The 27,538-nt window shown below is 57.2% G+C and overlaps 2 protein-coding genes across 2 annotated transcripts; both read left to right on the forward strand.

Moving 5' to 3' along the window:
- Positions 1-107: 107 nt before the first annotated feature.
- Positions 108-17,207, forward strand: LOC124716863 (mucin-2-like). The gene is made up of 20 exons (XM_047243415.1): positions 108-203; positions 269-467; positions 1,087-1,218; positions 3,425-3,583; positions 3,741-3,899; positions 5,202-5,266; positions 6,862-7,150; positions 7,642-7,938; positions 8,233-8,430; positions 8,626-8,789; positions 11,376-11,664; positions 12,156-12,452; positions 12,747-12,944; positions 13,140-13,271; positions 14,611-14,808; positions 14,970-15,509; positions 15,804-15,968; positions 16,125-16,256; positions 16,322-16,486; positions 16,648-17,207. The coding sequence occupies exons 1-20, from the start codon at positions 108-110 to the stop codon at positions 17,205-17,207; spliced, it is 4,434 nt and encodes a 1,477-aa protein (XP_047099371.1).
- A 349-nt stretch (positions 17,208-17,556) lies between these two features.
- Positions 17,557-25,443, forward strand: LOC124716864 (mucin-2-like). Its single transcript, XM_047243417.1, has 9 exons — positions 17,557-17,646; positions 17,745-17,934; positions 18,590-18,886; positions 19,214-19,378; positions 19,705-19,900; positions 23,670-23,891; positions 24,652-24,941; positions 25,034-25,093; positions 25,247-25,443. Exons 1-9 carry the CDS (start codon positions 17,557-17,559, stop codon positions 25,441-25,443), a joined length of 1,707 nt encoding a protein of 568 aa, XP_047099373.1.
- The last annotated feature ends 2,095 nt before the right edge of the window (positions 25,444-27,538 follow it).

A 27,538-nucleotide genomic window follows, 5' to 3' on the forward strand; every position in this document is an offset into this window, starting at 1 on the left:
ACACAGGTGAGGGCCCAGTCTCCTTAACCTACACCACAGGTGAGGGCCCAGTCTCCTTCACCCACACCACAGGTGAGGGCCCAGTCTCCTAACCTACACAACAGGTGATGGCCCAGCCTCCTTCACCTACACCACAGGTGAGGGCCCAGTCTCCTTCACCTACACCACAGGTGAGGGCCCAGTCTCCTTCACCCACACCACAGGTGAGGGCCCAGTCTCCTAACCTACACCACAGGTGAGGGCCCAGTCTCCTTCTCCCACACCACAGGTGAGGGCCCAGTCTCCTTCACCCACACCACAGGTGAGGGCCCAATCTCCTTCACCCACACCACAGGTGAGGGCCCAGTCTCTATTCACCTACACCACAGGTGAGGGCACAGTCTCCTTCAACTACCCCACAGGTGAGAGCCCAGCCTCCTTCACCTACACCACAGGTGAGTGCCCAGTCTCCTTCACCCACACCACAGGTGAGTGCCCAGTCTCCAAACCTACACCACAGGTGAGGGCCCAGTCTCCTTCACCCACACCACAGGTGAGGGCGCAGTCCCCTAACCTACACCACAGGTGAGGGCCCAGTCTCCTTCACCTACGCCACAGGTGAGGGCCCAGTCTCCTAACCTACACCACAGGTGAGAGCCCAGTCACCTTCACCTACCCCAAAGGTAGGGCCCAGTCTCCTTCACCCACACCACAGGTGAGGGCCCAGTCTCCTAACCTACACCACAGGTGAGAGCCCAGTCTCCTTCACCTACACCACAGGTGAGGGCCCAGTCTCCTTCACCTACCCCACAGGTGAGGGCCCAGTCTCCTAACCTACACCACAGGTGAGGGCCCAGTCTCCTTCACCTACACCACAGGTGAGGGCCCAGTCACCTAACCTACACCACAGGTGAGAGCCCAGTCTCCTTCACCTACACCACAGGTGAGGGCCCAGTCTCCTTCACCTACACCACAGGTGAGAGCCCAGTCTCCTTCACTTACAACACAGGTGAGGGCCCAGTCTCCTTCACCCACACCAAAGGTGAGGGCCAAGTCTCCTAACCTACACCACAGGTGAGAGCATAGTCTCCTTCACCTACACCACAGGTGAGGGCCCAGTCTCCTTCACCTACACCACAGGTGAGGGCCCAGTCTCCTTCAACTACACCACAGGTGAGAGCCCAGTCTCCTTCACTTACAGCACAGGTGAGGGCCCAGTCTCCCTCACCCACACCACAGGTGAGGGCCCAGTCTCCTAACCTACACCACAGGTGAGAGTCCAGAGTCCTTCACCTACACCACAGCTGAGGGCCCAGTCTCCTAACCTACACCACAGGTGAGAGCCCAGTCTCCTTCACCCACACCACAGGTGAGGGCCCAGTCTCCTTCACCCACACCACAGGTGAGGGACCAGTCTCCTAACCTACACCACAGGTGAGGGCCCAGTCTCCTTCACTTACACCACGGGTGAGGGCCCAGTCTCCTTCACCTACACCACAGGTAAGGGCCCATTTTCCTTCACCCACACCACAGGTGAGGGCCCAGTCTCCTAACCTACACCACAGGTGAGGGCCCAGTCTCCTTAACCTACACCACAGGTGAGAGCCCAGTCTCCTTCACTTATAACACAGATGAGGCCATTATCACCGTCACTTACAGCTCACGTGATGGCCCCATCTATTTCACCTACACAATGACTGAGGGCCCCGTCTCCTTCCCCACAGGTTAGGGCCCTATCTTCTTCACCCACACAATAGCTCAGTGCTTCATCTTCATCTACACAGGTGAGGGACCCATCTCCTTCACCCACACCACATGTGAGGACCCAGTCTCCTCACTTACAACACAGGTGAGGGCCCAGTCTCCTAACATATAATACGGGTGAGGGCCCAGTCTCCTTTACCTTCACCACAGGTGAGAGCCCAGTCTCCTTCACTTACAACACAGATGAGGCCATTATCACCTTCACTTACAGCTCAGGAGAGGGCCCCATCTATTTCACCTACACAATGACTGAGGGCCCCATCTCCTTCAGTACAGGTTAGGGCCCTATCTCCTTCACCTACACAATAGCTCAGGGCCTCATCTTCATCTACACAGGTGAGAGACCCTTCTCCTTCACCCACAACACAGGTGAGGGCCCAGTCTCCTAACCTATACCACCGGTGAGGGCCCAGTCTCCTTCACCTACACCACAGGTGAGGGCCCAGTCTCCTTCACCTACACCACAGGTGAGGGCCCATTCTCCTTCACCCACACCACAGGTGAGGGCCCAGTCTCCTAACCTACACCACAGGTGAGGGCCCAGTCTCCTTAACCTACACCACAGCTGAGAGCCCAGTCTCTTTCACTTACAACAGAGATGAGGCCATTATCACCGTCACTTACAGCTCACGTGATGGCGCCATCTATTTCACCTACACAATGACTGAGGGCCCCGTCTCCTTCCCCACAGGTTAGGGCCCTATCTCCTTCACCCACACAATAGCTCAGTGCTTCATCTTCATCTACACAGGTGAGGGACCCATCTCCTTCACCCACATCACATGTGAGGGCCCAGTCTCCTCACTTACAACACAGGTGAGGGCCCAGTCTCCTAACCTATAATACAGGTGAGGGCCCAGTCTCCTTTACCTACACCACAGGTGAGAGCCCAGTCTCCTTCACTTACAACACAGATGAGGCCATTATCACCTTCACTTACAGCTCAGGAGAGGGCCCCATCCATTTCACCTACACAATGACTGAGGGCCCCATCACCTTCACCACAGGTTAGGGCCCTATCTCCTTCACCTACACAATAGCTCAGGGCCTCATCTTCGTCTACACAGGTGAGAGACCCAACTCCTTCACCCACAACACAGGTGAGGGCCCAGTCTCCTCACTTACAACACAGGTGAGGGCCCAGTCTCCTAACCTACACCACAGGTGAGGGCCCTGTCTCCTTCACCTACATCACAGGTGAGGGCCCAGTCTCCTAACCTACACCACAGGTGAGGGCCCAGTCTCCTAATCTACACCACAGGTAAGGGCCCAGTCTCCTTCACCCACACCACAGGTGAGGGCCCAATCTCCTCACTTACAACACAGGTGAGGGCCCAGTCTCCTAACCTACACCACAGGTGAGGGCCCAGTCTCCTTCACCTACACCACAGGTGAGGGCCCAGTCTCCTAACCTACAACACAGGTGAGGGCACAGTCTCCTAATCTACACCACAGGTAAGGGCCCAGTCTCCTTCACCCACACCACAGGTGAGGGCCCAGTCTCCTCACTTACAACACAGGTGAGGGCCCGGTCTCCTAACCTACACCACAGGTGAGGGCCCAGTCTCCTAATCTACACCACAGGTAAGGGCCCAGTCTCCTTCACCCACACCACAGGTGAGGGCCCAGTCTCCTCACTTACAACACAGGTGAGGGCCCAGTCTCCTAACCTACACCACAGGTGAGGGCCCAGTCTCCTTCACCTACACCACAGGTGAGGGCCCAGTCTCCTTCACTTACAACACAGATGAGGCCATTATCACCTTCACTTACAGCTCAGGTGAGGACCCCATCTATTTCATCTACACAATGACTGAGGGCCCCATCTCCTTCAACACAGGTTAGGGCCCTATCTCCTTCACCTACACAATAGCTCAGGGCCTCATCTTCATCTACACAGGTGAGTGACCCATCTCCTACACCCACACCACAGGTGATGGCCCAGTCTCCTCACTAACAACACAGGTGAGGGCCCAGTCTCCTAACCTACACCACAGGTGAGGGCCCAGTCTCCTTCACCTACACCACAGGTGAGAGCCCTGTCTCCTTCACTTACAACACAGATGAGGCCATTATCACCTTCACTTACAGCTCAGGTGAGGGCCCCATCTATTTCATCTACACAAAGACTGAGGGCCCCATCTCCTTCACCACAGGTTAGGGCCCTATCTCCTTCACCTACACAATAGCTCAGGGGCTCATCTTCATCTACACAGGTGAGGCACCCATCTCCTACACCCACACCACAGGTGATGGCCCAGTCTCCTCACTAACAACACAGGTGAGGGCCCAGGCTCTTAACCTACACCACAGGTGAGAGCCCAGTCTCCTTCACCTACACCACAGGTGATGGCCCAGTCTCCTTCACCCACACCACAGGTGAGGGCCCAGTCTCCTAACCTACACCACGGGTGAGGGCCCAGTCTCCTTCACCTACACCACAGGTGAGGGCCCAGTCTCCTTCACCTACACCACAGGTGAGGTCCCATTCTCCTTCACACACACCACAGGTGAGGGCCCAGTCTCCTAACCTACACCACAGGTGAGGGCCCAGTCTCCTTAACCTACACCACAGGTGAGAGCCCAGTCTCCGTCACTTACAACACAGATGAGGCCATTATCACCGTCACTTACAGCTCACGTGATGGCCCCATCTATTTCACCTACACAATGACTGAGGGCCCCGTCTCCTTCCCCACAGGTTAGGGCCCTATCTCCTTCACCCACACAATAGCTCAGTGCTTCATCTTCATCTACACAGGTGAGGGACCCATCTCCTTCACCCACACCACATGTGAGGGCCCAGTCTCCTCACTTACAACACGGGTGAGGGCCCAGTCTCCTAACCTATAATACAGGTGAGGGCCCAGTCTCCTTTACCTACACCACAGGTGAGAGCCCAGTCTCATTCACTTACAACACAGATGAGGCCATTATCACCTTCACTTACAGCTCAGGAGAAGGCCCCATCTATTTCACCTACACAATGACTGAGGGCCCCATCTCCTTCACCACAGGTTAGGGCCCTATCTCCTTCACCTACACAATAGCTCAGGGCCTCATCTTCATCTACACAGGTGAGAGACCCATCTCCTTCACCCACAACACAGGTGAGGGCCCAGTCTCCTCACTTACAACACAGGTGAGGGCCCAGTCTCCTAACCTACACCACAGGTGAGGGCCCTGTCTCCTTCACCTACACCACAGGTGAGGGCCCAGTCTCCAAAACTACACCACAGGTGAGGGCCCAGTCTCCTTCTCCTACATCACAGGTGAGAGCCCAGTCTCCTTCACTTAAAACACAGATGGGGACATTATCACCTTTACTTACAGCTCAGGTGAGGGCCCCATCTATTTCACCTACACAATGACTGAGGGCCCCATCTCCTTCACCAGAGGTTAGGGCCCTATCTCCTTCGCTTACACAATAGCTCAGGGCCCCATCCTCATGTACACAGGTGAGGGACCCATCTCCTTCACCAACACCACAGGTGAGGGCCCAGTCTCCTCACTTACAACACAGGTGAGGGCCCAGCCTCCTAACCTACACCACAGGTGAGGGCCCAGTCTCCTTCACCTACACCACAGGTGAGGGCCCAGTCTCCTAACCTTCACCACAGGTGAGGGCCCAGTCTCTTAACCTACACCAGAGGTGAGGGCCCAGTCTCCTTCACCTACACCACAGGTGAGAGCCCAGTCTCCTTCACCTACAACACAGATGAGGCCATTATCACCTTCACTTACAGCTCAGGTGAGGGCCCCATCTATTTCACCCACACAATGACTGAGGGCCCCATCTCCTTCACCACAGGTTAGGGCCCTAACTCCTTCACCTACAAAATACCTCAGGGCCTCATCTTCATCCACACAGGTGAGGGCGCCATCTCCTTCAACCACACCACAGGTGAGGGCCCAGTCTCCTCACTTACAACACAGGAGAGGGCCCAGTCTCAGAACCTACACCACAGGTGAGGGCCCAGTCTCCTTCACCTACACCACAGGTGAGGGCCCAGTTTCCTAACCTACACCACAGGTGAGGGCCCAGTCTCCTAATCTACACCACAGGTAAGAGCCCAGTCTCCTTCACCCACACCACAGGTGAGGGCCCAATCTCCTCACTTACAACACAGGCGAGGGCCCAGTCTCCTAACCTACACCACAGGTGAGGGCCCAGTCTCCTTCACCTACACCACAGGTGAGGACCCAGTCTCCTAACCTACACCACAGGTGAGGGCTCAGTCTCCTAACCTTCACCACAGGTAAGGGCCCAGTCCCCTTCACCCATACTACACTTGAGGGCCCAGTCTCCTCACTTACAACACACGTGAGGGCCCAGTCTCCTAACCTACACCACAGGTGAGGGCCCAGTCTCCTTCACCTACACCACAGGTGAGGGCCCAGTCTCCTTCACTTACAACACAGATGAGGCAATTATCACCTTCACTTACAGCTCAGGTGAGGGCCCCATCTATTTCATCTACACAATGTCTGAGGGCCCCATCTCGTTCACCACAGGTTAGGGCCCTATCTCCTTCACCTACACAATAGCTCAGGGCCTCATCTTCATCTACACAGGTGAGGGACCCATCTCCTACACCCACACCACAGGTGATGGCCCAGTCTCCTCACTAACAACACAGGTGTGGGCCCAGTCTCCTAACCTACACCACAGGGGTGGGCCCAGTCTCATTCACCTACACCACAGGTGAGAGCCCATTCTCCTTCACTTACAACACAGATGAGGCCATTATCACCTTCACTTACAGCTCAGGCGAGGGCCCCATCTATTTCATCTACACAATGACTGAGGGCCCCATCTCCTTCACCACAGGTTAGGGCCCTATCTCCTTCACCTACACAATAGCTCAGGGCCTCATCTTCATCTACACAGGTGAGGGACCCATCTCCTACACCCACACCACAGGTGATGGCCCAGTCTCCTCACTAACAACACAGGTGAGGGCCCAGGCTCCTAACCTAAACCACTGGTGAGGGCCTAGTCTCCTTCACCTACACCACAGGTGAGGGCCCAGTCTCCTAACCTACACCACAGGTGATTGCCCAGTCTCCTTCACCTACACCACAGGTGAGGGCCCAGTCTCCTAACCTACACCACAGGTGAGGGCCCAGTCTCCTTCACCTACACCACAGGTGAGAGCCCAGTCTCCTTCACCTACAACACAGGTGAGGGCCCAGTCTCCTTCACCTACAACACAGGTGAGGGCCCAGTCTCCTTCACCCCCACCACAGGTGAGGGCCCAAACCTACACCACAGGTGAGAGCTCAGTCTCCTTCACCTACACCACAGGTGAGGGCCCAGTCTCCTTCACCTACTCCACAAGTGAGGGCCCAGGCTCCGTCACCCACACCACAGGTGAGGGCCCGGTCTCCTTCACCCACACCACAGGTGAGGGCCCAGTCTCCTAACCTACACCACAGGTGAGAGACCAGTCTCCTTCACTTACAACACAGGTGAGGGCCCAGTCTCCTTCACCTACACCACAGGTGAGGGCCCAGTCTCCCTCACCCACACCACAGGTGAGGGCCCAGTCTCCTAACCTACACCACAGGTGAGAGCCCAGTCTCCTTCACCCACACCACAGGTGAGGGCCCAGTCTCCTTAACCTACACCACAGGAGAGAGCCCAGTCTCCTTCACCTACACCACAGGTGAGGGCCCAGTCTTCTTCACCCACACCACAGGTGAGGGCCCAGTCTCCTAACCTACACCACAGGTGAGGGCCCAGTCTCCTTCAGCTACACCACAGGTGAGGGCCCAGTCTCCTTCACCTACACCACAGGTGAGGGCCCAGTCTCCTTCACCCACACCACAGGTGAGGGCCCAGTCTCCTCACCTACACCACAGGTGAGGGCTCAGTCTCCTTCACCCACACCGCAGGTGAGGGTCCAGTCTCCTTCACCCACACCACAGGTGAGGGCTCCGTCTCCTTCACCTACACCACAGGTGAGGGCCCTGTCTCCTTCACCTACCCCACAGGTGAGAGCCCAGTCTCCTTCACCTACACCACAGGTGAGGGCCCAGTCTCCATCACCTACACCACAGGTGAGGGCCCAGTCTCCTTCACCTACACCACAGGTGAGGGCCCAGTCTCCTTCACCTACCCCACTGGTGAGGGCCCAGTCTCCTTCACCTACCCCACAGATGAGAGCCCAGTCTCCTTCACCTACACCACAGGTGAGGGCACAGTCTCCTTCAGCCACACACAGGTGAGGGCCCAGTCTCCTTCACCTACACCACAGGTGAGGGCCCAGTCTCCTTCACCCACACCACTGGTGAGGGCCCAGTCTCCTAACCTACACCACAGGTGAGGGCCCAGTCTCCTTCACCTACACCACAGGTGAGGGCCCAGTCTCCTTCACCTACACCACAGGTGAGGGTCCAGTCTCCTTCACCCACACCACAGGTGAGGGCCCAGTCTCCTAAACTACACCACAAGTGAGGGCCCAGTCTCCTTCTCCCACACCACAGGTGAGGGTCCATTCTCCTTCACCCACACCACAGGTGAGGGCCCAATCTCCTTCACCTACACCACAGGTGAGGGCCCAGTCTCCTTCACCTACACCACAGGTGAGGGCCCAATCTCCTTCACCTACCCGACAGGTGAGAGCCCAGTCTCCTTCACCTACACCACATGTGAGGGCCCAGTCTCCTTCACCCACACCACAGGTGAGGGCCCAGTCTCCTATCCTACACCACAGGTGAGGGAACAGTCTCCTTCACCCACACCACAGGTGAGGGCGTAGTCTCCTAACCTACACCATAGGTGAGGGCCCAGTCTCCTTCACCTACACCACAAGTGAGGGCCCAGTCTCCTAACCTACACCACAAGTGAGAACCCAGTCACCTTCACCTACCCCACAGGTGAGGGCCCAGTCTCGTTCACCTACACCACAGGTGAGGTCCCAGTCTCCTTCACCCACACCACAGGTGAGGGCCCAGTCTCCTTCACCTACCGCACAGGTGAGGGCCCAGTCTCCTTCACCTACAACACAGGTGAGGGTCCAGTCTCCTATCCTACACCACAGGTGAGAGCCCAGTCTCCGTTACCTACACCACAGGTGAGGGCCTAGTCTCCTTCACCTACACCATAGGTGAGGGCCCAGTATCCTAACCTACACCACAGGTGAGAGCCCAGTCTCCTTCACCTACACCACAGGTGAGGGCCCAGTCTCCTTCACCCACACCACAGGTGAGGGCCCAGTCTCCTAACCTACACCACAGGTGAGAGCCCAGTCTCCTTCACCTACACCACAGGTGAGGGACCCATCTCCTTCACGCACACCACATGTGAGGGCCCAGTCTCCTCACTTACAACACGGGTGAGGGCCCAGTCTCCTAACCTATAATACAGGTGAGGGCCCAGTCTCCTTTACCTACACCACAGGTGAGAGCCCAGTCTCATTCACTTACAACACAGATGAGGCCATTATCACCTTCACTTACAGCTCAGGAGAAGGCCCCATCTATTTCACCTACACAATGACTGAGGGCCCCATCTCCTTCACCACAGGTTAGGGCCCTATCTCCTTCACCTACACAATAGCTCAGGGCCTCATCTTCATCTACACAGGTGAGAGACCCATCTCCTTCACCCACAACACAGGTGAGGGCCCAGTCTCCTCACTTACAACACAGGTGAGGGCCCAGTCTCCTAACCTACACCACAGGTGAGGGCCCTGTCTCCTTCACCTACACCACAGGTGAGGGCCCAGTCTCCAAAACTACACCACAGGTGAGGGCCCAGTCTCCTTCTCCTACATCACAGGTGAGAGCCCAGTCTCCTTCACTTAAAACACAGATGGGGACATTATCACCTTTACTTACAGCTCAGGTGAGGGCCCCATCTATTTCACCTACACAATGACTGAGGGCCCCATCTCCTTCACCAGAGGTTAGGGCCCTATCTCCTTCGCTTACACAATAGCTCAGGGCCCCATCCTCATGTACACAGGTGAGGGACCCATCTCCTTCACCAACACCACAGGTGAGGGCCCAGTCTCCTCACTTACAACACAGGTGAGGGCCCAGCCTCCTAACCTACACCACAGGTGAGGGCCCAGTCTCCTTCACCTACACCACAGGTGAGGGCCCAGTCTCCTAACCTTCACCACAGGTGAGGGCCCAGTCTCTTAACCTACACCAGAGGTGAGGGCCCAGTCTCCTTCACCTACACCACAGGTGAGAGCCCAGTCTCCTTCACCTACAACACAGATGAGGCCATTATCACCTTCACTTACAGCTCAGGTGAGGGCCCCATCTATTTCACCCACACAATGACTGAGGGCCCCATCTCCTTCACCACAGGTTAGGGCCCTAACTCCTTCACCTACAAAATACCTCAGGGCCTCATCTTCATCCACACAGGTGAGGGCGCCATCTCCTTCAACCACACCACAGGTGAGGGCCCAGTCTCCTCACTTACAACACAGGAGAGGGCCCAGTCTCCCAACCTACACCACAGGTGAGGGCCCAGTCTCCTTCACCTACACCACAGGTGAGGGCCCAGTTTCCTAACCTACACCACAGGTGAGGGCCCAGTCTCCTAATCTACACCACAGGTAAGAGCCCAGTCTCCTTCACCCACACCACAGGTGAGGGCCCAATCTCCTCACTTACAACACAGGCGAGGGCCCAGTCTCCTAACCTACACCACAGGTGAGGGCCCAGTCTCCTTCACCTACACCACAGGTGAGGACCCAGTCTCCTAACCTACACCACAGGTGAGGGCTCAGTCTCCTAACCTTCACCACAGGTAAGGGCCCAGTCCCCTTCACCCATACTACAGGTGAGGGCCCAGTCTCCTCACTTACAACACACGTGAGGGCCCAGTCTCCTAACCTACACCACAGGTGAGGGCCCAGTCTCCTTCACCTACACCACAGGTGAGGGCCCAGTCTCCTTCACTTACAACACAGATGAGGCAATTATCACCTTCACTTACAGCTCAGGTGAGGGCCCCATCTATTTCATCTACACAATGTCTGAGGGCCCCATCTCGTTCACCACAGGTTAGGGCCCTATCTCCTTCACCTACACAATAGCTCAGGGCCTCATCTTCATCTACACAGGTGAGGGACCCATCTCCTACACCCACACCACAGGTGATGGCCCAGTCTCCTCACTAACAACACAGGTGTGGGCCCAGTCTCCTAACCTACACCACAGGGGTGGGCCCAGTCTCATTCACCTACACCACAGGTGAGAGCCCATTCTCCTTCACTTACAACACAGATGAGGCCATTATCACCTTCACTTACAGCTCAGGCGAGGGCCCCATCTATTTCATCTACACAATGACTGAGGGCCCCATCTCCTTCACCACAGGTTAGGGCCCTATCTCCTTCACCTACACAATAGCTCAGGGCCTCATCTTCATCTACACAGGTGAGGGACCCATCTCCTACACCCACACCACAGGTGATGGCCCAGTCTCCTCACTAACAACACAGGTGAGGGCCCAGGCTCCTAACCTAAACCACTGGTGAGGGCCTAGTCTCCTTCACCTACACCACAGGTGAGGGCCCAGTCTCCTAACCTACACCACAGGTGATTGCCCAGTCTCCTTCACCTACACCACAGGTGAGGGCCCAGTCTCCTAACCTACACCACAGGTGAGGGCCCAGTCTCCTTCACCTACACCACAGGTGAGAGCCCAGTCTCCTTCACCTACAACACAGGTGAGGGCCCAGTCTCCTTCACCTACAACACAGGTGAGGGCCCAGTCTCCTTCACCCCCACCACAGGTGAGGGCCCAAACCTACACCACAGGTGAGAGCTCAGTCTCCTTCACCTACACCACAGGTGAGGGCCCAGTCTCCTTCACCTACTCCACAAGTGAGGGCCCAGGCTCCGTCACCCACACCACAGGTGAGGGCCCGGTCTCCTTCACCCACACCACAGGTGAGGGCCCAGTCTCCTAACCTACACCACAGGTGAGAGACCAGTCTCCTTCACTTACAACACAGGTGAGGGCCCAGTCTCCTTCACCTACACCACAGGTGAGGGCCCAGTCTCCCTCACCCACACCACAGGTGAGGGCCCAGTCTCGTAACCTACACCACAGGTGAGAGCCCAGTCTCCTTCACCCACACCACAGGTGAGGGCCCAGTCTCCTTAACCTACACCACAGGTGAGAGCCCAGTCTCCTTCACCTACACCACAGGTGAGGGCCCAGTCTTCTTCACCCACACCACAGGTGAGGGCCCAGTCTCCTAACCTACACCACAGGTGAGGGCCCAGTCTCCTTCAGCTACACCACAGGTGAGGGCCCAGTCTCCTTCACCTACACCACAGGTGAGGGCCCAGTCTCCTTCACCCACACCACAGGTGAGGGCCCAGTCTCCTCACCTACACCACAGGTGAGGGCTCAGTCTCCTTCACCCACACCACAGGTGAGGGTCCAGTCTCCTTCACCCACACCACAGGTGAGGGCTCCGTCTCCTTCACCTACACCACAGGTGAGGGCCCTGTCTCCTTCACCTACCCCACAGGTGAGAGCCCAGTCTCCTTCACCTACACCACAGGTGAGGGCCCAGTCTCCATCACCTACACCACAGGTGAGGGCCCAGTCTCCTTCACCTACACCACAGGTGAGGGCCCAGTCTCCTTCACCTACCCCACTGGTGAGGGCCCAGTCTCCTTCACCTACCCCACAGATGAGAGCCCAGTCTCCTTCACCTACACCACAGGTGAGGGCACAGTCTCCTTCAGCCACACACAGGTGAGGGCCCAGTCTCCTTCACCTACACCACAGGTGAGGGCCCAGTCTCCTTCACCCACACCACTGGTGAGGGCCCAGTCTCCTAACCTACACCACAGGTGAGGGCCCAGTCTCCTTCACCTACACCACAGGGTAGGGCCCAGTCTCCTTCACCTACACCACAGGTGAGGGTCCAGTCTCCTTCACCCACACCACAGGTGAGGGCCCAGTCTCCTAAACTACACCACAAGTGAGGGCCCAGTCTCCTTCTCCCACACCACAGGTGAGGGTCCATTCTCCTTCACCCACACCACAGGTGAGGGCCCAATCTCCTTCACCTACACCACAGGTGAGGGCCCAGTCTCCTTCACCTACACCACAGGTGAGGGCCCAATCTCCTTCACCTACCCGACAGGTGAGAGCCCAGTCTCCTTCACCTACACCACATGTGAGGGCCCAGTCTCCTTCACCCACACCACAGGTGAGGGCCCAGTCTCCTATCCTACACCACAGGTGAGGGAACAGTCTCCTTCACCCACACCACAGGTGAGGGCGTAGTCTCCTAACCTACACCATAGGTGAGGGCCCAGTCTCCTTCACCTACACCACAAGTGAGGGCCCAGTCTCCTAACCTACACCACAAGTGAGAACCCAGTCACCTTCACCTACCCCACAGGTGAGGGCCCAGTCTCGTTCACCTACACCACAGGTGAGGTCCCAGTCTCCTTCACCCACACCACAGGTGAGGGCCCAGTCTCCTTCACCTACCGCACAGGTGAGGGCCCAGTCTCCTTCACCTACAACACAGGTGAGGGTCCAGTCTCCTATCCTACACCACAGGTGAGAGCCCAGTCTCCGTTACCTACACCACAGGTGAGGGCCTAGTCTCCTTCACCTACACCATAGGTGAGGGCCCAGTATCCTAACCTACACCACAGGTGAGAGCCCAGTCTCCTTCACCTACACCACAGGTGAGGGCCCAGTCTCCTTCACCCACACCACAGGTGAGGGCCCAGTCTCCTAACCTACACCACAGGTGAGAGCCCAGTCTCCTTCACCTACACCACAGGTGAGGGCCCAGTCTCTTTCACCTACCCCACAGGTGAGGGCCCAGTCTCCTAACCTACACCACAGGTGAGGGCCCAGTCTCCTTCACCTACACCACAGGTGTGGGCCCAGTCTCCTAACCTACACCACAGGTGAGAGCCCAGTCTCCTTCACCTACACCACAGGTGAGGGCCCAGTCTCCTTCACCTAGACCACAGGTGAGAGCCCAGTCTCCTTCACTTACAACACAGGTGAGGGCCCAGTCTCCTTCACCCACACCACAGATGAGGGCCCAATCTCCTAACCTACACCACAGGTGAGAGACCAGTCTCCTTCACCTACACCACAGGTGAGGGGCCAGTCTCCTTCACCTACACGACAGGTGAGGGCCCAGTCTCCTTCAACTACACCACAGGTGAGAGCCCAGTCTCCTTCACTTACAACACAGGTGAGGGCCCAGTCTCCTTCACCCACACCACAGTTGAGGGCCCAGTCTCCTAACCTACACCACAGGTGAGAGTCCAGGCTCCTTCACCTACACCACAGGTGAGAGCCCAGTCTCCCTCACCTACACCACAGGTGAGGGCCCAGTCTCCTTCACCTACACCACAGCTGAGGGCCCAGTCTCCTAACCTACACCACAGGTGAGGGCCCAGTATCCTTCACCTACACCACAGGTGAGGGCCCAGTCTCCTTCACCCACACCACAGGTGAGGGCCCAGTCTCCTAACCTACACCACAGGTGAGGGCCCAGTCTCCTTCATCTACACCACAGGTGAAGGCCCAGTCTCCTTCACCCACACCACAGGTGAGGGCCCAGTCTCCTCACTTACAACACAGGTGAGGGCCCAGTCTCCTTCACCTACACCACAGGTGAGGGCCCAGTCTCCTAACCTACACCACAGGTGAGGGCGCAGTCTCCTTCACCTACATCACAGGTGAGAGCCCAGTCTCCTCACTTACAACACAGGTGAGGGCCCAGTCTCCTAACCTACACCACAGGTCGCCGAAGTGGCGTCAAATCGAAAGACCTGCACCAGGCGAACGGTCTACCCGACGGGAGGCCCTAGCCACACGACATTTCATTTTTTTCACCACAGGTGAGGGCCCAGTCTCCATCACCTACACCACAGGTGAGAGCGCAGTCTCCTTCACCTACACCACAGGTGAGGGCCCAGTCTCCTTCACCTACAGCACAGGTGAGAGCCCAGTCTCCTTCACTTACAACACAGGTGAGGGCCCAGTCTCCTTCACCCACACCACAGGTGAGGGCCCCGTCACCTTCACCTACACCATGGGTGAGGGCCCAGTCTCCTAACCTACACCACAGGTGAGGGACACATCTCCTTCACCCACACCACAGGTGAGGGCCCAGTCTCCTCACTTACAACACAGGTGAAGAGCCAGCCTCCTAACCTACACCACAGGTGAGGCGGAGTCTCCTTCGCCTACACCACAGGTAAGAGCTTAGTCTCCTTCACTTACAACACAGATGAGGCGATTATCACCTTCACTTACAGCTCAGGTGAGGGCCCAATCTATTTCACCTACACAATGACTGAGGGCCCCATCCCCTTCACCACAGGTTGGGGCCCTATCTCCTTCACCTACACAATAGCTCGGGGCCTCATCTTCATCTACACAGGTGAGGGACCCATCTCCTTCACCCACACCACAGGTGAGGGCCCAGTCTCCTCACTTACAACACAGGTGAGGGCCCAGTCTCCTTCACCTACACCACAGGTGAGAGCCCAGTCTCCTTCACCTACAACACAGGTGAGGGCCCAGTATCCTTCACCTACAACACAGGTGAGGGCCCAGTCTCCTTCACCCCCACCACAGGTGAGGGCCCAAACCTACACCACAGGTGAGAGCCCAGTCTCCTTCACCTACACCACAGGTGAGGGCCCAGTCTCCTTTACCTACTCCACAAGTGAGGGCCCAGGCTCCGTCACCCACACCACAGGTGAGGGCCCGGTCTCCTTCACCCACACCACAGGTGAGGGCCCAGTCTCCTAACCTACACCACAGGTGAGAGACCAGTCTCCTTCACTTACAACACAGGTGAGGGCCCAGTCTCCTTCACCTACACCACAGGTGAGGGCCCAGTCTCCTTCACCCACACCACAGGTGAGGGCCCAGTCTCCTAACCTACACCACAGGTGAGAGCCCAGTCTCCTTCACTTACAACACAGGTGAGGGCCCAGTCTCCTAACCTACACCACAGGTGAGGGCGCGGTCTCCTTCACCCACACCACAGGTGAGGGCCCAGTCTCCTTAACCTACACCACAGGTGAGGGCCCAGTCTCCTTCACCTACACCACAGGTGAGGGCCCAGTCTCCTTTACCTACACCACAGGTGAGGGCCATGTCTCCGTCACCTACCCCACAGGTGTGAGCCCAGTCTCCTTCACCTACACCACAGGTGAGGGCCCAGTCTCCTTCACCCCCACCACAGGTGAGGGCCCAGTCTCCTAACCTACACCACAGGTGAGGGCCCAGTCTCCTTCACCTACACCACAAGTGAGGGCCCAGTCTCCTTCACCTACACCACAGGTGAGGGCCCAGTCTCCTTCACCCACACCACAGGTGAGGGCCCAAACCTACACCACAGGTGAGAGCCCAGTCTCCTTCACCTACACCACAGGTGAAGGCCCAGTCTCCTTTACCTACTCCACAAGTGAGGGCCCAGGCTCCGTCACCCACACCACAGGTGAGGGCCCGGTCTCCTTCACCCACACCACAGGTGAGGGCCCAGTCTCCTAACCTACACCACAGGTGAGAGACCAGTCTCCTTCACTTACAACACAGGTGAGGGCCCAGTCTCCTTCACCTACACCACAGGTGAGGGCCCAGTCTCCTTCACCTACAGCACAGGTGAGAGCCCAGTCTCCTTCACTTACAACACAGGTGAGGGCCCAGTCTCCTTCACCCACACCACAGGTGAGGGCCCCGTCTCCTTCACCTACACCATGGGTGAGGGCCCAGTCTCCTAACCTACACCACAGGTGAGGGACACATCTCCTTCACCCACACCACAGGTGAGGGCCCAGTCTCCTCACTTACAACACAGGTGAGGAGCCAGTCTCCTAACCTACACCACAGGTGAGGCGGAGTCTCCTTCACCTACACCACAGGTAAGAGCTTAGTCTCCTTCACTTACAACACAGATGAGGCGATTATCACCTTCACTTACAGCTCAGGTGAGGGCCCAATCTATTTCACCTACACAATGACTGAGGGCCCCATCTCCTTCACCACAGGTTGGGGCCCTATCTCCTTCACCTACACAATAGCTCAGGGCCTCATCTTCATCTACACAGGCGAGGGACCCATCTCCTTCACCCACACCACAGGTGAGGGCCCAGTCTCCTCACTTACAACACAGGTGAGGGCCCAGTCTCCTTCACCTACACCACAGGTGAGAGCCCAGTCTCCTTCACCTACAACACAGGTGAGGGCCCAGTATCCTTCACCTACAACACAGGTGAGGGCCCAGTCTCCTTCACCCCCACCACAGGTGAGGGCCCAAACCTACACCACAGGTGAGAGCCCAGTCTCCTTCACCTACACCACAGGTGAGGGCCCAGTCTCCTTTACCTACTCCACAAGTGAGGGCCCAGGCTCCGTCACCCACACCACAGGTGAGGGCCCGGTCTCCTTCACCCACACCACAGGTGAGGGCCCAGTCTCCTAACCCACACCACAGGTGAGAGACCAGTCTCCTTCACTTACAACACAGGTGAGGGCCCAGTCTCCTTCACCTACACCACAGGTGAGGGCCCAGTCTCCTTCACCCACACCACAGGTGACGGCCCAGTCTCCTAACCTACACCACAGGTGAGAGCCCAGTCTCCTTCACTTACAACACAGGTGAGGGCCCAGTCTCCTAACCTACACCACAGGTGAGGGCGCAGTCTCCTTCACCCACACCACAGGTGAGGGCCCAGTCTCCTTAACCTACACCACAGGTGAGGGCCCAGTCTCCTTCACCTACACCACAGGTGAGGGCCCAGTCTCCTTTACCTACACCACAGGTGAGGGCCATGTCTCCGTCACCTACCCCACAGGTGAGAGCCCAGTCTCCTTCACCTACACCACAGGTGAGGGCCCAGTCTCCTTCACCCCCACCACAGGTGAGGGCCCAGTCTCCTAACCTACACCACAGGTGAGGGCCCAGTCTCCTTCACCTACACCACAAGTGAGGGCCCAGTCTCCTTCACCTACACCACAGGTGAGGGCCCAGTCTCCTTCACCCCCACCACAGGTGAGGGCCCAAACCTACACCACAGGTGAGAGCCCAGTCTCCTTCACCTACACCACAGGTGAGGGCCCAGTCTCCTTTACCTACTCCACAAGTGAGGGCCCAGGCTCCGTCACCTACACCACAGTTGAGGGCCCGGTCTCCTTCACCCACACCACAGGTGAGGGCCCAGTCTCCTAACCTACACCACAGGTGGGAGACCAGTCTCCTTCACTTACAACACAGGTGAGGGCCCAGTCTCCTTCACCTACACCACAGGTGAGGGCCCAGTCTCCTTCACCCACACCACAGGTGAGGGCCCAGTCTCCTAACCTACACCACAGGTGAGAGCCCAGTCTCCTTCACTTACAACACAGGTGAGGGCCCAGTCTCCTAACCTACACCACAGGTGAGGGCGCAGTCTCCTTCACCCACACCACAGGTGAGGGCCCAGTCTCCTTAACCTACACCACAGGTGAGGGCCCAGTCTCCTTCACCCACACCACAGGTGAGGGCCCAGTCTCCTTTACCTACACCACAGGTGAGGGCCATGTCTCCGTCACCTACCCCACAGGTGAGAGCCCAGTCTCCTTCACCTACACCACAGGTGAGGGCCCAGTCTCCTTCACCCACACTACAGGTGAGGGCCCAGTCTCCTAACCTACACCACAGGTGAGGGCCCAATCTCCTTCACCTACACCACAAGTGAGGGCCCAGTCTCCTTCACCTACACCACAGGTGAGGGCCCAGTCTCCTTCACCCACACCACAGGTGTGGTCCCAGTTTCCTCACCTACACCACAGGTGAGGGCTCAGTCTCCTTCACCCACACCACAGGTGAGGGTCCAGTCTCCTTCACCCACACCACAGGTGAGGTCTCCGTCTCCTTCACCTACACCACAGGTGAGGGCCCAGTCTCCTTCACCTACCCCACAGGTGAGAGCCCAGTCTCCTTCACCTACACCACAGGTGAGGGCCCAGTCTCCTTCACCTACACCACAGGTGAGGGCCCAGTCTCCTTCACCTACACCACAGGTGAGGGCCCAGTCTCCTTCACCTACCCCACTGGTGAGGGCCCAGTCTCCTTCACCTACCCCACAGATGAGATCCCAGTCTCCTTCACCTACACCACAGGTGAGGGCACAGTCTCCTTCACCCACACACAGGTGAGGGCCCAGTCTCCTTCACCTACACCACAAGTGAGGGCACAGTCTCCTTCACCCACACCACTGGTGAGGGCCCAGTCTCCTAAGCTACACCACAGGTGAGGGCCCAGTCTCCTTCACCTACACCACAGGTGAGGGCCCAGTCTCCTTCACCTACACCACAGGTGAGGGTCCAGTCTCCTTCACCCACACCACAGGTGAGGGCCCAGTCTCCTAACCTACACCACAGGTGAGGGCCCAGTCTCCTTCTCCCACACCACAAGTGAGGGTCCAGTCTCCTTCACCCACACCACAGGTGAGGGCCCAATCTCCTTCACCTACACCACAGGTGAGGGCCCAGTCTCCTTCACCTACACCACAGGTGAGGGCCCAGTCTCCTTCACCTACCCCACAGGTGAGAGCCCAGTCTCCTTCACCTACACCACAGGTGAGGGCCCAGTCTCCTTCACCCACACCACAGGTGAGGGCTCAGTCTCCTAACCTACACCACAGGTGTGGGCCCAGTCTCCTTCACCCACACCACAGGTGAGGGCGTAGTCTCCTAACCTACACCATAGGTATGGGCCCAGTGTCCTTCACCTACACCACAAGTGAGGGCCCAGTCTCCTAACCTACACCACAAGTGAGAGCCCAGTCACCTTCACCTACCCCACAGTTGAGGGCCCAGTCTCGTTCACCTACACCACAGGTGAGGTCCCAGGCTCCTTCTTCCACACCACTGGTGAGGGACCACTCTCCTAACCTACACGACAGGTGAGGGCCCAGTCTCCTTCACCCACACCACAGGTGAGGGCCCAGTCTCCTTCACCTACCGCACAGGTGAGGGCCCAGTCTCCATCACCTACAACACAGGTGAGGGCCCAGTCTCCTATCCTACACCACAGGTGAGAGCCCAGTCTCCGTTACCTACACCACAGGTGAGGGCCTGGTCTCCTTCATCTACACCACAGATGAGGGCCCAGTATCCTAACCTACACCACAGGTGAGAGCCCAGTCTCCTTCACCTACACCACAGGTGAGGGCCCAGTCTCCTTCACCCACACCACAGGTGAGGGCCCAGTCTCCTAACCTACACCACAGGTGAGAGCCCAGTCTCCTTCACCTACACCACAGGTGAGGGCCCAGTCTCCTTCACCTACCCCACAGGTGAGGGCCCAGTCTCCTAACCTACATCACAGGTGAGGGCCCAGTCTCCTTCACCTACACCACAGGTGAGGGCCCAGTCTCCTAACCTACACCACAGGTGAGAGCCCAGTCTCCTTGACCTACACCACAGGTGAGGGCCCAGTCTCCTTCACCTACACCACAGGTGAGAGCCCAGTCTCCTTCACTTACAACACAGGGGAGGGCCCAGTTTCCTTCACCCACACCACAGGTGAGGGCCCAGTCTCCTAACCTACACCACAGGTGAGAGACCAGTCTCCTTCAACTACACCACAGGTGAGGGGCCAGTCTCATTCACCTAAACGACAGGTGTGGGGCCAGTCTCCTTCACCTACACCACAGCTGAGGGCCCAGTCTCCTAACCTACACCACAGGTGAGAGTCCAGACTCCTTCACCTACACGACAGGTGAGGGCCCAGTCTCCTTTAACTACACCACACGTGAGAGCCCAGTCTCCTTCACTTACAACACAGGTGAGGGCCCAGTCTCCTTCACCCACACCACAGGTGAGGGCCCAGTCTCCTTCACCCACACCACAGGTGAGGGCCCAGTCTCCTAACCTACACCACAGGTGAGGGCCCAGTCTCCTTCACCTACACCACAGTTGAGGGCCCAATCTCCTTCACCCACACCACAGGTGAGGGCCCAGTCTCCTCACTTACAACACAGGTGAGGGCCCAGTCTCCTAACCTACACCACAGGTGAGGGCTCAGTCTCCTTCACCTACACCACAGGTGAGGGCCCAGTCTCCTAACCTACACCACAGGTGAGGGCCCAGTCTCCTAATCTACACCACAGGTAAGGGCCCAGTCTCCTTCACCCACACCACAGGTGAGGGCCCAGTCTCCTCACTTACAACACAGGTGAGGGCCCAGTCTCCTAACCTACACCACAGGTGAGGGCCCAGTCTCCTTCACCTACACCACAGGTGAGGGCCCAGTCTCCTAACCTACACCACAGGTGAGGGCGCAGTCTCCTTCACCTACACCACAGGTGAGGGCCCAGTCTCCTCACTTACAACACAGGTGAGGGCCCAGTCTCCTAACCTACACCACAGGTGAGGGCCCAGTCTCCTTCACCTACACCACAGGTGAGAGCCCAGTCTCCTTCACCTACACCACAGGTGAGGGCCCAGTCTCCTTCACCTACCCCACAGGTGAGGGCCCAGTCTCCTAACCTACACCACAGGTGAGGGCTCAGTCTCCTTCACCTACACCACAGGTGAGGGCCCAGTCTCCTAACCTACACCACAGGTGAGAGCCCAGTCTCCTTCACTTACAACACAGGTGAGGGCCCAGTCTCCTTCACCCACACCACAGGTGAGGGCCCAGTCTCCTAACCTACACCACAGGTGAGAGCCCAGTCTCCTTCACCTACACCACAGGTTAGGGGCCAGTCTCCTTCACCTACACGACAGGTGAGGGCCCAGTCTCCTTCAACTACACCACAGGTGAGAGCCCAGTCTCCTACACTTACAACACAGGTGAGGGCCCAGTCTCCTTCACCCACACCACAGGTGAGGGCCCAGTCTCCTAACCTACACCACAGGTGAGAGTCCAGACTCCTTCACCTACACCACAGGTGAGAGCCCAGTCTCCTTCACCTACACCACAAGTGAGGGCCCAGTCTCCTTCACCTACACCACAGCTGAGGGCCCAGTCTCCTAACCTACACCACAGGTGAGGGCCCAGTCTCCTTCACCTACACCACAGCTGAGGGCCCAGTCTCCTTCACCCACACCACAGGTGAGGGCCCAGTCTCCTAACCTACACCACAGGTGAGGGCCCAGTCTCCTTCACCTACACCACAGGTGAGGGCCCAGTCTCCTTCACCCACACCACAGGTGAGGGCCCAGTCTCCTCACCTACAACACAGGTGAGGGCCCAGTCTCTTAACCTACACCACAGGTGAGGGCCCAGTCTCCTTCACCTACACCACAGGTGAGGGCCCAGTCTCCTAACCTACACCACAGGTGAGGGCCCAGTCTCCTCACTTACAACACAGGTGAGGGCCCAGTCTCCTAACCTACACCACAGGTGAGGGCCCAGTCTCCTTTACCTACACCACAGGTGAGGGCCCAGTCTCCTCACTTACAACACAGGTGAGGGCCCAGTCTCCTAACCTACACCACAGGTGAGGGCCCAGTCTCCTTCACCTACACCACAGGTGAGGGCCCAGTCTCCTTCACCCACACCACAGGTGAGGGCCCAGTCTCCTCACTTACAACACAGCTGAGGGCCCAGTCTCCTAACCTACACCACAGGTGAGGGCCCAGTCTCCTTCACCTACACCACAGCTGAGGGCCCAGTCTCCTTCACCCACACCACAGGTGAGGGCCCAGTCTCCTAACCTACACCACAGGTGACGGCCCAGTCTCCTTCACCTACACCACAGGTGAGGGCCCAGTCTCCTAACCTACACCACAGGTGAGGGCCCAGTCTCCTCACTTACAACACAGGTGAGGGCCCAGTCTCCTAACCTACACCACAGGTGAGGGCCCAGTCTCCTCACTTACAACACAGGTGAGGGCCCAGTCCCCTAACCTACACCACAGGTGAGGGCCCAGTCTCCTTCACCTACAGCACAGGTGAGGCACGTATCACTTTCACCTACAGCTCAGGTGAGGGCCCAGTCTCCTCACTTACAACACAGGTGAGGGCCCAGTCTCCTAACCTACACCACAGGTGAGGGCCCAGTCTCCTTCACCTACACCACAGGTGAGGGCCCAGTCTCCTTCACCCACACCACAGGTGAGGGCCCAGTCTCCTCACTTACAACACAGGTGAGGGCCCAGTCTCCTAACCTACACCACAGGTGAGGGCCCAGTCTCCTTCACCTACACCACAGCTGAGGGCCCAGTCTCCTTCACCCACACCACAGGTGTGGGCCCAGTCTCCTAACCTACACCACAGGTGAGGGCCCAGTCTCCTTCACCTACACCACAGGTGAGGGCCCAGTCTCCTAACCTACACCACAGGTGAGGGCCCAGTCTCCTCACTTACAACACAGGTGAGGGCCCAGTCTCCTAACCTACACCACAGGTGAGGGCCCAGTCTCCTCACTTACAACACAGGTGAGGGCCCAGTCCCCTAACCTACACCACAGGTGAGGGCCCAGTCTCCTTCACCTATACCACAGGTGAGGGCCCAGTCTCCTAACCTACACCACAGGTGAGGGCCCAGTCTCCTTCACCTACACCACAGGTGAGGGCCCAGTCTCCTAACCTACACCACAGGTGAGGGCGCAGTGTCCTTCACCCACACCACAGGTGAGGGCCCAGTCTCCTCACTTACAACACAGGTGAGGGCCCAGTCACCTAACCTACACCACAGGTGAGGGCCCAGTCTCCTTCACCTACACCATGGGTGAGGGCCCAGTCTCCTAACCTACACCACAGGTGAGGGACACATCTCCTTCACCCACACCACAGGTGAGGGCCCAGTCTCCTCACTTACAACACAGGTGAGGAGCCAGTCTTCTAACCCACACCACAGGTGAGGCGGAGTCTCCTTCATCTACACCACAGGTGAGAGCTTAGTCTCCTTCACTTACAACACAGATGAGGCGATTATCACCTTCACTTACAGCTCAGGTGAGGGCCCCATCTATTTCACCTACACAATGACTGAGGGCAGCATCTCCTTCACCACAGGTTGGGGCCCTATCTCCTTCACCTACACAATAGCTCAGGGCCTCATCTTCATCTACACAGGTGAGGGACCCATCTCCTTCACCCACACCACAGGTGAGAGCCCAGTCTCCTCACTTACAACACAGGTGAGGGCCAAGTCTCCTAAGCTACACCACAGGTGAGGGCCCAGTCTCCTTCACCTACACCACAGGCGAGGGCCCAGTCTCCTTCACCTACACCACAGGTGAGAGCCCAGTCTCGTTCACTTACAACACAGATGTGGCCATTATCACCTTCACTTACAGCTCAGGTGAGGGCCCCATCTATTTCACCTACACAATGACTGAGAGCCCCATCTCCTTCACCACAGGTTAGGGCCCTATCTCCTTCACCTACACAATAGCTCAGGGCCTCATCTTCATCTACACAGGTGAGGGACCCATCTCCTTCACCCACACCACAGGTGAGGGCCCAGTCTCCTCACTTACAACACAGGTGAGGGCCCAGTCTCCTTCACTTACAACACAGGTGAGGCACATATCACTTTCACCTACAGCTCAGGTGAGGGTGACACCTGTTTCACCTACACAATTGCTGAGGGCCCTATCTCCTTCACCACAGTTTAGGGCCCTATCTCATTCACCTAAACAATAGCGGAGGGCCTCATCTTCATGCCCACAGGTGAGGGGCCCATCTCCTTCAGCCACACCACAGGTGAGCGCCCAGTCTCCTCACTTACACCACAGGTGAAGGCCCAGTCTCCTTCACTTACAACACAGGTGAGGCACGTATCACCTTCACTTACGGCTAAGGTGAGGGCCCCATGTGTTTCACCTACACAATGGCTGAGGACCCCATCTCCTTCATCTACACAACAGGTGAACGCCCAGTCTCCTCACCTACACCACAGGTTATGGCCCTATCTCCTTCACCTACAGAATAACTGAGGGCCTCATCTTCATTTACACAGGTGAGGGCCCCATATCCTTCACTTACACCACAGGGGAGGACCCAGTCTCCTCACTTACACCACAGGTGAGGGCCCAGTCTCCTACACTTACAATACAGGTGGGGCCCCTATCACCTTCACTTACAGCTCAGGTGAGGGCCCCATCTGTTTCACCTACACAATGGCTGAGGACACCATCTCCTTCATCTACACAACAGGTGAGGGCCCAGTCTCCCTCACTTACAAGTGTGGGCCCAGTCTCCTTCACTTACACCACAGGTGAGGGCCCATCTTTTTCACCTACACAATACCAGAGGGCCCCATCTCCTTCATCACAGGTTAGGGCCCTATCTCCTTCACCTACTCAATAGCTGAGGGCCTCATCTTCATCTACACAGGTGAGGGCCCCATCTCCTTCACCTACACCACAGGTGAGGGCCCAGTCTCCTTCACTTACAACACAGTTTAAGGCCCCATCTGTTTCACCTACACAATGACTGAGATCCCAATCTCCTTCGCCTCAGGTTAGGGCCCTATCTCCTTCACCTACACAATAGCTGAGGGCCTCATTTCCATCTACACAGGTGAGGGCCTCATCTCCCTCACCTACACCACAGGTGAGGTCCCAGTCTCCTTCACTTACAACACAGGTGAGGGCCCAGTCTCCTTCACTTGCACCACAGGTGAGGGCCCCATCTGTTTCACCTACACAATGCCTGAAGGGTCCATCTCCTTCACCTCAGGTGGGGGCCCCATCTCCTTCATCTATACCACAGATTAGGGCCCAGTCTCCTTCACTAACAACACAGGTGACGTCCCTATCACCTTCACTTACAGCTCACGTGAGGGCCCCATCTGTTTCGCTACACAATGGCTGAGGACCTCATCTCCTTCATCTACACCACAGGTGAGGGTACAGTCCCCTCACCTACACAACAGGTGAGGGCCCAGTCTCCTTCACTTACAACACAGTCGAGGCCTCTATCACCTTCACTTACAGCTGAGGTGAGGGCTCCATCTATTTCACCTACACAATGAGGGCCCCATCTCCTTCACCACAGGTTGGGGCCCTATCTCCTTCACCTGCACAATAGCTCAGGCATCATCTTCATCTACACAGGTGAGGGCTCTATCTCCTTCACCTACACCATAGGTGAGGGTCCCATCTCCTAACCTACACCACAGGCGAGGGCCCCATCTCCTTCACCCACACCACAAGTTAGGGCGCCATCTCCTTCACCTACACCACAGGTGAGTGCCCAGTCTCCTAACCTACACGACAGGTGATGTCCCAATCTCCTAACGTACACCACAGGTGCGGACCCCATCTCCTTCACCTACACCACAGGTGAGGGCCCAGTCTCCTTCACTTACAACACAGGCGAGGGCCCCATCTGTTTTACCTACACAATGCCTGAGGGCCCCATCTCCTTCACCACTGGTTAGTGCCCTATCTCCATCACCTACACAATAACTGAGGACCTCATCTTCATCTACACAGGTGAGGGCCCCATCTCCTTCACCTACACCAAAGGTGAGGGCCCAGTCTCCTTCGTTTACAACACAGGTGTGGGCCCACTCTCCTTCACTAACACCACAGGTGAGGGCCTCATCTGTTTCACCTACACCATGCCTGAGGCGCCCATCTCCTTCACCACAGGTTAGGGCCCTATATCCTTCACCTACACAATAGCTGAGGGCCTCATCTTCATCTAAAACAGATGAGGGCCCAGTCTCCTTCGCTTACAACACAGGTGAGGGCCCAGTCTCTTTCACTTACACCACAGGTGAGGGCCCCATCTGTTTCACCTACACAATTCCTGAAGGCCCCATCTCCTTCACCACAGGATAGGGCCCTATCTCCTTCACCTACACAACAGCTGAGGGCCTCATTCTCATCTACACAGGGGAGGGCCCCATCTCCTTCACCTACACCACAGGTGAGGGCCCAGTCTCCTTCACTTACAACACAGGTGAGGGCCCAGTCTCCTTCACTTACACCATAGGTGAGGGCCCCATCTGTTTTACCTACACAATGCCTGAGAGCCCCATCTCCTTCACCACAGGTTAGGGCCCTATCTCCTTCACTTAAACAATAGCTGAGGGCCTCACCTTCATCTACACAGGTGAGGGCCCCATCTCCTTCACCTACGTCACAGGTGACGGCCCAGTCTCCTTCACTTACAACGCAGGTGAGGGCCCAGTCTCCTTCACTTACACCAGAGGTGAGGGTCCCATCTGTTTTACCTACACAATGCCTGAGGGCCCCATCTCCTTCACCACAGGTTAGGGCCCTATCTCCTTCACCTACACAATAGCTGAGGGCCTCATCTTCATCTAAAACAGATGAGGCCCCAGTCTCCTTCGCTTACAACACAGGTGAGGGCCCAGTCTCTTTCACTTACACCACAGGTGAGGGCCCCATCTGTTTCACCTACACAATTCCTGAAGGCCCCATCTCCTTCACCACAGGATAGGCCCTATCTCCTTCACCTACACAACAGCTGAGGGCCTCATCCTCATCTACACAGGGGAGGGCCCCATCTCCTTCACCTACACCACAGGTGAGGGCTCCATCTCCTTCACTTACACCACAAGTGAGGGTCCAGTCTCCTTCACTTACAACACAGGTGAGGCACCTATCACCTTCACTTACAGATTAGGTGAGGGCCCCATCCCCCTTATGTACACCCGAGGTGAAGCACCATCTCCTTCACCTGCACAATAGGTCAGGGCCCAGTCTGCTTCACCTAAAACACAGGTGAGGCTCCTATCACCTTCACTTACTCCACAGGTGAGGGCCCCATCTGTTTCACCTACACAATGGCTGGGGACCCCATCTCCTTCATCTACACCACAGGTGAGGGCCCAGTCTC

This window comes from Schistocerca piceifrons, chromosome 9, assembly GCF_021461385.2.
Source record: "Schistocerca piceifrons isolate TAMUIC-IGC-003096 chromosome 9, iqSchPice1.1, whole genome shotgun sequence".
NCBI lineage: Eukaryota > Metazoa > Arthropoda > Insecta > Orthoptera > Acrididae > Schistocerca > Schistocerca piceifrons.

Excerpts from the sequence above, each read along its gene's own strand:
- LOC124716863 (XM_047243415.1), top strand. The coding sequence starts at position 108 with ATGGCCCAGCCTCCTTCACCTACACCACAGGTGAGGGCCCAGTCTCCT. Across the intron at positions 1,219-3,424 it reads CTCCCTCACCCACACCACAG|GTGAGGGCCCAGTCTCCTTC; the intron begins GTGAGGGCCCAG and ends CCTACACCACAG. Across the intron at positions 5,267-6,861 it reads TCTCCTCACTTACAACACAG|GTGAGGGCCCAGTCTCCTTC; the intron begins GTGAGGGCCCAG and ends CCTACACCACAG.
- LOC124716864 (XM_047243417.1), top strand. The coding sequence starts at position 17,557 with ATGTCTCCGTCACCTACCCCACAGGTGAGAGCCCAGTCTCCTTCACCT. Across the intron at positions 17,647-17,744 it reads CTCCTTCACCCCCACCACAG|GTGAGGGCCCAGTCTCCTTC; the intron begins GTGAGGGCCCAG and ends CCTACACCACAG. Across the intron at positions 25,094-25,246 it reads CTCCTTCACCTACACCACAG|GTGAGGGCCTCATCTCCCTC; the intron begins GTGAGGGCCCAG and ends CCATCTACACAG.